General features: G+C 30.9%; 1 protein-coding gene across 5 annotated transcripts; it reads right to left on the reverse strand.

The window, feature by feature from the left end:
* Positions 1–3,722: 3,722 nt before the first annotated feature.
* Positions 3,723–9,729, reverse strand: LOC105114027 (uncharacterized). Of its 5 annotated transcripts, none has more exons than XM_011010425.1 (8): positions 9,446–9,729; positions 8,332–8,745; positions 8,166–8,221; positions 7,627–8,034; positions 6,162–7,467; positions 5,638–5,720; positions 5,398–5,539; positions 3,723–4,595 (listed from the first exon to the last, which is right to left on the reverse strand). In XM_011010425.1, the coding sequence occupies exons 1-8, from the start codon at positions 9,615–9,617 to the stop codon at positions 3,949–3,951; spliced, it is 3,228 nt and encodes a 1,075-aa protein (XP_011008727.1). In that variant the 5' UTR covers positions 9,618–9,729; the 3' UTR covers positions 3,723–3,948. The 5 variants fall into 5 exon arrangements, with proteins under 5 accessions (XP_011008727.1, XP_011008726.1, XP_011008728.1 ...); XM_011010424.1 differs by having other exon boundaries at positions 7,627–8,055; XM_011010426.1 differs by having other exon boundaries at positions 7,627–8,027; positions 8,159–8,221.
* Positions 9,730–11,751: the final 2,022 nt, after the last annotated feature.

The raw sequence follows: 11,751 nt of genomic DNA on the forward strand, positions 1-11,751 counted from the left end.
AACATTATCTCTTTATTAAAAAAACTAATGGTATTTAAGAAGTGAAAATCTATATTCTTAGGTAACTAGGTTCTTTTCTAAAGTTAATCTTAGATATGATAAGTCTTTATTTCCCATTAAATTTTTATTACTATACCGCAAATTAGCTCTTTCGGATTGATTGGAATTAATAATTCTACATTTTGCTTGTTATTATTTCTATCTTTAAAACGAAAGACTAAACTCATATGTGTTGTTAAATAATCAATTGTAAGTTATGAAAAACATAAAGAAAATACTATTAGGATATATTTTATGCCAAGAACAACTCATATTATTTAAAAATTTCTCCAAAATTGTTGGAAAAAAGAAGTTGTCGAACGGTATGGTCTTGCGATAGCAAAATGGATAATTGATAGGTGTGCCATTTAATGCTGCTAACTCTGTTTATTATTAGCATGCCATAGATTGTAGTTGATTTTTTTTAGAAAAGAGAAATTGATTGGAGCATCACAAATTTAATGACTTATTATACGTCCACTATAATTTGAGATTGAAACAAAAATATTTTCTTTTCTCTAATTCTTCAAAAGTTATTTTATTTTATTAAGTAGCATCATTTATACTTATATTATATACCTTAACTTTGATTTTATAGGAATTATTGAAAATAACAGAATTATGATTTAATTGATTTTGAGGCATTTTCTTACATTGAAAATTAGGTAGTAAAAGATAATTCATCATCTTTAACAACCAAAGAAGTATAACTCTTTCATTATGATTTATCAACCATGACTATTCAAGATACTTTAAATGAAAGTAATGAAAGATTTGATCCTTTAGTTATTAGTTTGTTTGAAAATAAATTAGTTTTTAACATGTTATGTTTAATGGTTAATTATGTTTCAATTGTAAATTTGATAAATATATATGAGATTGAAAATAACTGTGATGATGCAGATACACAAAAGCATGATGATGTTTCGATAGACATTAATAAAGTTGACTCAATCTCATTGACATTTGATTTAAATTTTGCTCCTATGGACATTAAAGAATTTAATATCCATATTCAACCAAAGTAAAGATATTGTATTAAAAAAAGTATTGTCATTCCAATGAGGTCTTGTACTTTACCATTCTTTTCTCTATTTTTTTTTTAATTTTACTAGTGTTAAGTGTTCAACATGTTTTAAAATCTTTTGTTTTCTTTATGTAAATGATGTTGATTTATGGATTCTAATCCAAAGTGAAGTTTGGATGCTGTCACCTTATATTTTCTATTTTAAATTATTTATCTCTAGAATAACTTATTATTTTGTGATCATTGTCTTTAATATTTTTTTATTATAAAATAATTATGTTAAAGGTTTGTTTATACAAAGACAAATGCACATTTTAATATGTTGATGCTAATTAGTTATGCTAGCATATAAGTTAATGTGATATTTTTTTTTATTAATTATGCTAGTATATATGTTAATGAGATTTTTTATAGTAGCTAAATTTTATATCACAACAACCATATTAATATGTGACTTGGTTCTTGATTCAGGTTGACCCAACTGACCAGTGACCCAGTTATTTTGTCTGGTCGACCATCAAATCTAGTTTTATAACTGTGGTTTTTGGGTTTATAAGTTAAGCTAAGGAACAAACATGAGGGTGGGTCAGGTCGGGTAACAATAGCAATTAAATACAACAAACTTATATTGGACTTTATAAGGTAGCTTGATTATGAACAGACCCAATAAGGTCTTAAAAATGTATTTTCTTTTTAGAAACATTGGATTTCATTATTGGTTGAAAAAAAAAACACTTAAAGAAAAATATATGAGCATTGCTAATATATTTTCTATTTATAAATAAAAATTTGATTATGAACTTAAAATATAATGTATTCAAAGTAAAAAAAAATTAAATCAATTATTAGGATGATTTCAATCAACTAAATCAATCTAAGTTTTCTCGTCAAACTTATAACTTAAATTGAATAGAATTTGAAAATGAAGATATTTTGAATTTAATTTCTAAATTCTAAATCAAATTTTAAATAATAACTAGAATAGATTCTTAATTATTATAAAATTTCATTAAATTAAGAGAATTAAACAAATTAATATAATTAAAATATTTCTAATTAATTAATTAAAATTAAAAAAATAAAATAGGTCAAGTCATACATGTGAACCTAGCCTAAACTAAAAAAATCCAAGTATGTTTGGGCCTTGAATTTTTTTTTTTTGGTCTTAAAAGCTTTTTTTGGTTCCTTTTTTTCAATTAAGTGGGCAATAGTTCTCCCATAGTAACAGGCGATCTATCACTTACTATGCAACTATCAAGATTTCAGCCACTATTATGGTGGCTAGAAATTCATAAAGAATGAGGTTTTTATCCTAAATTTAATTTTTAAACTTATTATCACCATAGAAATCTCACAATTTTAATTTCTCAATTCATAACACCCTTATATCAATTTAAAAACACAATTAAATCAGAAAAAAATTATCTCAAATCTGATATACTTTTTTAGGCAACAAGAAAGCTTAAAAACCACCATTATCAAATTGAAACTTTTGATACTTACTTTGACTATTTTAGTTGTTAAAATAATAAAAATCAAGAACTTTTTTCTCTTATCACTATTTTCAAGCGAGTTTCTCTATGTTTTCTCTACATTATAAACTAAAAAATAAATAAAATAAATTTTGAACTCAAAATAAAAATTGAAGTAAAGTGGAGTTAGCCATATATTTATGTTTTTTAATTTGGTGTGTTTACCATAATTTCAAGCCTAATTGCATCTAATTAGAAAATGAGAAGCTTCACTATTTATATCAATGTAAACTTTTACCATAAAACCCAAATCTTTTTTGTTTGTTAGTTGATAGTTGATAAAGATATATATATAAAGGCCTACAAACTCTCCTGCAAGCAAATGAAGTGCTCCAATATAATACAGAAGGGAGATCCTAATAGGGGTGTTAAAAAAAATTAATTTATCTGTAATATTTATATTATTTAATCTAACAAGATCCATTAAAATTAAATAATATAGATATTACAAATAATAGAAAATCAAAAAATTTAATAAATAAATATTATGAGTTAAGTATGAGTTGTGATTTTTAAAAATAACTCAACCTGACCCAACTGATATAACTCAATGTAAATAATTCAAGTTATTAGTATAAATAATATTTTTCCTTCTTTCTTTTTATTTTGTCTCTTTTGGCTTTCATACTTGTAAGCCTCCTCTCATTCTCTTAATCCTTTTCCCTTCTTTTTACTCCCCACACAATAATTAATTATAGTTATATTTTTGAGTTTGATATGATAAAATTATAATGCATTTTATAATTTTAATTTTTTATGTTTGACAAGCAAAAGACCATGAGAAAAACAAACTCTTTAAGTTTCAAGAATTCATATTGAACTTTTATTTTTTTAATCAAATCACAAATTTAAAAACCCTTTATAGTCTTTTTCTTATTAATTTATCTGTATCATATTAAACCTTAATTGTTTAATAAAATGTTTAACTATAATTTTTATTTTGTTTTGTTTTTATACGAAAATTATAATAATTTTTATAGTTCAAATAAATCTTATCTAATTCCAATAGTTACCCGATTTTTTTTAAATCATAAAAAAATAAAAGAATTAACACACCAAAGCCATGTAAATTTATGATATCCATAAAAATTATAGCTCAATCATGTATATCAAACTCACTCTGGTAAAAAAAAATTTCAGATTTATATTTTGTAAATTATTAGAAGTTGGGTAGGATACAATTACAAATCAAAATCCATCCAATTATATCCATTAATACCTCTAGATGCTAAGACTAAGAAAATTTATGCACCTCTTCTAATTCTAATATAGTCAACGTGCTCGATCGCTCTTTACTGTTCCCGTTTGCGAAGTTTCAAACGCTCTGCTTTGACGAACATTAATAAACAGTTATGGCCAGTCTAAAAGTTCCGTCTTGTGCTCGCTTAAATTCCAAGCTCCTTGAGCAATCTCGTCGAACAACTGCTCCCAGCCCCAACTCGAAAACCCCAAGAAAAACCAGTAGTCAGATACGCATTGATTTCCTGACCTGATCTCTTCAATTTCGTGTAGTGTTGCCGATTGACCTAGAAAGTAAGTACCCGGTGCAACTTCGGGGTATTGACCTCGAGCTGCTCTTCGAGTCAGAGCAACAAGAGGCATTCCGCGAGTTACAAGTGGACCACCAAATGATAGAGGAGCCTCTTTTAGCAGTTTTGACTCTTCTTCCAGTTCTTGCAGAGTGTCCCATCTCAAATGCTTATTGTAAATCAGACCTTGAAATCCTGTATTTTGATCAGACTTGACGATGATAATCCTTGACTTGTCAAATGGTTGTGTGTTAAGCTTTTCAGTAGCGACCAGGATTGAGCCAACTGCCACCTCAGATACTGTATCATGCAGGCCTTTGGATGTGTGAGATTTGGTCTGAACATATTCCACATTTCTCTTTGGAGTTAGGTCCTTTAAAAGGACTTCATGGGATTTATCTTCTGCAGCTGTCGAAGCATCCTTCAGTGAATGAGCACCCTTTTTTTCAGCAACAGCCCATAGAATTCCTATAAGATTGAATTAAAAAAGAATTCTATAATGCACCAAGTAAAATCTTCTGAATAAAAATGCAAACAACGTGTCACAGCAGTGCTATAAGATGCACATTTGCTTCAACATGACAGTTTATAAAGGGAAAAGTTCAATTTCCTAGTGCCTAGCTGAAGCATAACAGCAACAGGAAACATGAACTTCAAGGGAGCTTATTATATTTTAAAAAAATCCTATAATTTTGTTATATTTCTGCTTTAGGGTTTGGCTCCTTTTCTTCTTCTATTTTTAAGATAATACCTTTGTGTAACTGGGGATTTCATTGTTAGCTAGCCATTATAATTTTTGAAAAAATCCACATCATGCCTCTATGTTGAATTGGAATTGCTACACATTCTCAAACTTTAACTATGAATCTGATGCGTTACATGCAAAGAGCAGCCATAACCAAATTTGGCAGATTCCAAATCAGCAGAGTTAGTTGATCACAACTAACCAAATAGAGGCATGATGTGGATTTTTTCAAAAACACTGAACTTTGCAAAAGTGTGAACTAGGAGAACATAAATGCTTATCAATCTCCTTCAGCTACTATTCCATCAAATGCCATTTACCAATAAAACATGGGTGCAAGCTAGCTCGACTAGTGAAGTAGCTAGGTGTAGTACTAAGCAATCAAAGCTTAACAATGCTCACACAAAGGATTGGTCAGATTTAGGGAAAGGGAGGCTACCTTCTGTTCTGTACAGGAAAGCCTAACAGCTTTTCTAAAAATGCAAAGAAAAAAAAAAGGATGAGAAGTTCTTGTCAAGAAATTACCATTTTCACTGGTGAGATGTTGAGATTTACTTCCACAGTCGGCTAAAAAAGTAATAATATCAGCTACAGCCATGTCTCCTTCATAACAGACAGTATTCTTTCTTTCTGCAGGAAATAACAAAAGAGTAGGATAAACTTCCCTCTGCACATCAACATACATCAGAGAATAGAAAGTAAGTGTCACAGTATAACTGTAAGAGAAAAACACATTGGAGTGTGGACCACTACTGTAAGGCATACCTGATTCATTGATTTTAAAATCAAACTGCAATCATTCATCGTGCAATCCATTAAGAAGATTTTGGGAGGCTTCTTTAGGTTATCTGTCACATAACATATTTCATTTGTCAAATTCATACCAATTCATATAGGAAAACCATTTGCCTGGCCAAAAATGTAGATTTTACAAAAGAAAAATTATAGAAAGCCACCATGCAACAACAAATGACTTTTCCCATGTCAAACAGGTAAAAGAGCCAAAACCAGCTAGGTTTTACTAGTCAGAATGAATTCCTTGAGAATTAGAACCTCTAAAACATTCCATAATTATGAACGAGTTAATGAATGCTGGATCATAATTGGAAATTAATTTGCAACCTTTCTGACCTAGTCTAAAACAGATTCTTGAAAAACAGCCCCCTAGTTGAAGCTTTCCCATGTGAAACATCTTTATATGAATTCACTTGGAAAGCATGTTCTGAAAAGTTAAAAAAGAAAAAATAATTAAACATGGACTAAACCAGTATACTTTAAAGTGCACTTACCATCAGTGAGTGCTGTTTCCCCAGTCCTAGATCCAGTCTTCAACATGTTCATGTATCCTTTAATGGCTCGATGCACTTCACGAACAATTAATTCCATTCTCTGACAAAATCCACACCAACTATTGCTAAAAAGGACCAGCACATCCTCATTCCATGCATTCGCAGCAATGTCATTGTCAGATTGATTAAAACCAAGAACCTGTTCTGAAAAAGTGTGAGCTGTAACTTGAGAGATGGAACCTGCCTCATGGAAGTCCATATTAACAAACGGTGGGTGAGTTTCTTCTCTCGGGCTTTCAGGTTCTGACTCAGTGCGTTGATACGGGACAAGATTTCCATTAAGAAATCCATGAAGAAAATCCTCCAGTGAAGAGTAGCTGAGATCTGTATGTTCAGGAAAGACATAATGCTGCTGTGAAAGTGGATCAATTATTACCAAGGATGGAATCCTGGTCTCACCAGTCAAAGCTGTTAGTAATCGATAGTTTCCATCACAAAAGAAAAAAGAACCCTTGAAATTTTGAAAGTTGCGTTGTTCTTCCCCCAACTTGTCTGGCTGGAAAGAACCCTTTTTTCCTGCCCTTACATCTTCTGAAATAGGTGGTTTATGATCTGACATGTATTGACCAGGTTCTATAGATAGTAGGTGTCTGCTTGCATCAGAATAAGCAGAGTTCTCTTCATCATCCTGAGAAGTAGTAGACAGGGATCCTTCATAGTTATTAGAGGCAGAATCTTTGTCCAGATCAGTACTAGTTCTAACAAGGCTCTCATCAGACTGTATGTGTTCAGAATCCACCTCTGCTGCTGACAGTAATGTATCTTTTACTTTAATGTTAAAATCATCAGAAAGAAGTTGGAAGCCGGCCTCCTTTGCAACTGAACTCAATTTAGCTTCCTCCTTTTTCTGAAGAAGGTAATTCAAGATTTCATGCAAGGAACTGCCTTCCAAACCTGAAGCCATACTATTTAACATGACAGGTTTGCCATCATTTACAATCATGATAGACATTTTGTCCTGTGATTTAATGTTTTGAGCTGTTGGAGATAGCTTTAATTTTGGGTGTCCAGATACACTTTGGTATTCAGTTGAAGCTTGGGCAGAGGATGCTTCAGACTTGTATTTGCTCTGCTGGCCCATCTGATTTGATATTTGGTATTGCAACGCTAGTTCTCTAAATATGTCAAGAGCTTCCTTGCTCTTTCTTCTTGTTTCTGATAAGTCAGATGACCTGTCCACAAACAGGAGTACTGATGGCTTGTTTGCAGGTATCGCTGAATCAAGATCTTGTCCATCACCTTCCAACTATGTAACGTGAAAGAAATAGACAACAGTCAACAATCAATATAATACATAGTACAGTAAGGTGAATAATAATTCTAAAAGCAAACAAGAACTGATGAAGAAACCCAATAGAGCATATGGAGCAATAAACAATGGCAGAGAAAGAGCATATTCACTCACCTCTGTGACAATTGACTTTTCCATTTGTAGAACTCTCTTCATGTCATCCCCTTCTTTTAGAATACTTGAACAACTTGGACATCCATTATAATAAAGCATCACGGACCAAGAACCAGAATCTCCAACACCAAGAGGAGAGAGCATTGATTTCTCCGAAACCAGACCAAATCTATGCTTTTCAGGAGGCAGGAAGAACTCCCTTACATCAGTCATGAAACTTGAGAAGAAAGAATCAAATTTCTGAAATTCTTCAAGGGAACAAGATACAGCACTAGGCTTTAGATCCACATCCCCGGAATCAGTTTCCTGAAGAGGAGCACTATCATTTACGGAGGCAAACTCCCCAAGCCAAGGAATTCCTCTGAGCCCATTTTCCATTCCACATTTCATCTCTCCATTTTCTGTCCCCTGGAACCAGAACATTAGAAACTAGAAAAGTTTGAGAATTTTAATAAAAACCACTTCTTTCCCTGTTTACTTTGTAATATCAGTTATCATATCAAGCTAATAACAGAGAGCAATTCAAAACTACCAGCCACCTTCTGGTTTTCATCCCCTCTGGGTGTTGAAATTACATTACTCTCTCCATCAAAACCTGTTACAGTACAAATTAGTTGTTATGTGATTCACATTTGAACGCCAAAAACACTCAAGTCTAAACACACACGCACACATGCATCAATACTTCCACCAAAGGTTGCTCACCTTGCACATCAAAACCAGTTTTGCTACCATTATTCTTCTCTCTAGCAATCAATTTCTCCGTCCACCCACAAAATTCTAGCAAAAGCACAGCCTTATCCGCCGATTCAATAAACATCTTCAAATCCCCTTCACCACTCAATCTTTTTAATGGCATTTCTTCAGGCAAGAGTGAAAAATAAGGAAAAATGGAAGACAAAATGTTCCTTGCCCGATATTTGCCTTTATATTTATAATACAAAGAATGATGGTAGTATAAGAGAGTAATCTCATCTGTAACAACAGCACCAATAGCATCTGCTAACATTTTTTCATTATTTTTGTGCATATACATCAACTTTAAAGATCCGAATTCTTCTTTCTTATCAATAACCAAACGCGTTATTTCCTTCATTAGCGACCGAGATTCACCTGACCCTGTTCATAAAATTTTAAAATTAATTAACAAAACCATATAGCATTTCCAGATAAACATTTAAATTCCAACATATTGAGTCTCTATGTAAACATATAAATCTCAAAAATTGCTAAATATATACTTGGCAATAAATATCCATAATTTGAAAACAAACAACAAGAATTATGTAGTACAAAACATAATCTTCAAATTAAATACTAAAAAATAAATTGGGTATCTTTACAAACGCATAATTCTCTCAAATGTGACCTGAGGAAACACATTAAGAAGATATTGTCATTAAAAACTTAAGCATTCTCTTACATCACTAGCTCCCCACGAATCACGGGCCATAAACTGAATAACGGACTCTTAACAAGTGTACATCACTAAAACAACATTGGGATCCATAATTCCAAAAAAAAAAACTGAATTGAATTCTGTGGTTCTGGTGCACCATGAATTCATCTTAAAAAGGCTAAAAACCTATACTGGGTCTCTACATAACCATACAAACCGCAAATTCTAAGCTAAAAAACATAAAGGATCTCGTTAAAAAAATCATGAAAATCTCAAAATAATCATTAGAACTACAAAAGGGTTCATGATCAAAAGAATAAAACTAATAAATAAATAAATAAAACATATTGCATTTTGTGACTGTGTCTAAACATTAAGAACTGTATTGCTTTAATGAGACAGAGAGAGAGGGGAGTTTACAGGGAACAGAGACGACGAGGAGGATATGAGGGTGGAGTCTTATCTGAGAAGAAAAATTTTGCTTGGTAAGAATTCGCCATTGCCCGATTTCACTGTCTGATTCACTATCAACGGTTGATGATGATGTGATGATGATAGCTAGAGTGAAGATAATCATACTGATTTTGCCCATTGAGATTTGAGTTGAAGCTCTGTGACAATTTATCTGATTTTGTTCTTCGATGGCGCTGGACAGCTAAGAGAGATTGTAGGGGGGAGACTGGTCGGGTGGAGAGTGCGGACTGTGCGGGTTTGATTACACTTTTTGTCTCTTGAAAATTATACAACTTTTCGAGTCCCAATACTTCAATGAAACTATAATTTACTCCTTTATCTCTTACCAACTTACGTTTTAGTCCTTGTTTTAATGTGGGTGTCAAGACTAAATCCATCAAGGTGCTTCTGTGTACTAGGAAGTATTGCTGATCATTTTTTGTTAATTTTTTATTTATAATAAAAAATAAATTAAAATTTTATAAAAACTAAATAAATAAATTGAAATTTATTCCAACTTATTGTTTTTTGTTCGGTTTAATTTTTTATATCAAAAACCAAGAAAACCTATATGTGATTACTATGTATAATGAATATGTAGTTAAATTCAAGTAAAACGAGTACATCCGATCTATATTTACTGAACAACAATAATAAGAGTTTTATATCCAAAAAGAAAATGATAATAATCATGATAATGATTATCAAGAATAATAATCATAGAATTATAATAAGAGTAATAAGAGTAATAACAATATTAACAATTGACATGATTAAAAGATTGATGTCTTTTTTCAAGTGTAAGAATGTCAAAGTAATAAATAAACCGATAAGATCGGGTTTGAACAACATAGGGATCAACTATATAAACTACAAATAAAAAAATAGATAATAACAGAAAAGGAGTTGAAGATAGTTTTGAGATGTGATATTGATGTAAGGATAAAATAATTATCAAGGTCAAAGGATTTATTAATGATATTTCAAACAAGTATAATATAAACTTTTTTTTATTACTTAACTAGAAACCACACACAAAGAAGGTTCAAATCAGATTATAAATTATTAACATGATTACATTAGTTATCTTATTTGAATAAAGCTAATACTTGTAAATATTGTCAGGTATTCATAATTATAACTTATGTTAGCAACAAATAAAGTTTCTTTCATAACACAGGTATCAGTTATACCATACGGTTAGGATATGAAAGTGTCAAGTATTTGTTGTACCAAGAGTTATACAATATAAATCTAGATTAACCATTTAACAAGCAAAGTATTAAGAGTAAAGAAGATAACAAATACAAAACATGTTGATATCAAACATTAAGGTTCGTGTTGAGTTTATACTATACTTATTATTATCTCATTGGTATAACCTTTTGACCTTGACATAATAAACTTAACTAAATATAATAAAAGAAGAGAAACATAAATAAACAAGATAACAACATAAATAAAATATAAATTAACTAATTAAAGGAAAGGAAATGAAAAGCATAAACAAGAGATTAATATAAATAAAACTTAAACATTACAAAAATGTAATAAAAGAGCAAGAACTAATCTTTGTTGTTACCCAATTTTGACTCATATTTTGATAAATAAAAAAATAAAGACGATAACATAGAGTATGGGGGCTAATATTAAGGAAGCAATATGTTAAAGAGATAATTACTAAATCATATATAATTTGATTTGATTCGTGCTGGTTATAGAAAATAATCACTACAATATAAAATATCATAGATATATGATTTAATTCATACTGGTTATTGAAAATAATCACCACAATATAAAATATTATATATACAGGATTTGTTAGAGCTGGTTATAGAATACAATCTGTGCAATATAAAATACTATATATATAGGATTTGTTTGTGCTGATTATAGAAAACAATCTCTACAATAATTATTGCAATGTTTCCTTAAATAATATATGTAGAGATTTTCTATATAAGTGAACCTTCAGCCCTAATAAAAAGGGAAGAAAATTTGAAAAGGAAAAACATTTACGAGGCAAATTTTGAAAAAGTGAAAAACCGAAACCATAAAAAACCTAAACCTAATTTTTTATCTTCCATGCCAAAGCACCTCCACCCTTGGCCTTGCATTTTCTTTTACACAGAGATCAACCCCTCTCCTTTTGAAACCGGAAAACCAAATCCCCTTCAACTGCCACTTCTCCCCTTGGCCATTTCATCTTCCTTCTTCAGACTTGACCACAGCTCCAACCTTACTCTCAGCCGTCATCCATACCTCCCTTT

This window comes from Populus euphratica, unplaced genomic scaffold (assembly GCF_000495115.2).
Source record: "Populus euphratica unplaced genomic scaffold, PopEup_1.0 scaffold467.1, whole genome shotgun sequence".
Lineage (NCBI taxonomy): Eukaryota > Viridiplantae > Streptophyta > Magnoliopsida > Malpighiales > Salicaceae > Populus > Populus euphratica.

Excerpts from the sequence above, each read along its gene's own strand:
- LOC105114027 (XM_011010424.1), bottom strand. The coding sequence starts at position 9,617 with ATGGGCAAAATCAGTATGATTATCTTCACTCTAGCTATCATCATCACA. Across the intron at positions 8,222-8,331 it reads AACTGGTTTTGATGTGCAAG|GTTTTGATGGAGAGAGTAAT; the intron begins GTGAGCAACCTT and ends GTACTGTAACAG. Across the intron at positions 5,540-5,637 it reads TTTTAAAATCAATGAATCAG|AGGGAAGTTTATCCTACTCT; the intron begins GTATGCCTTACA and ends GTTGATGTGCAG.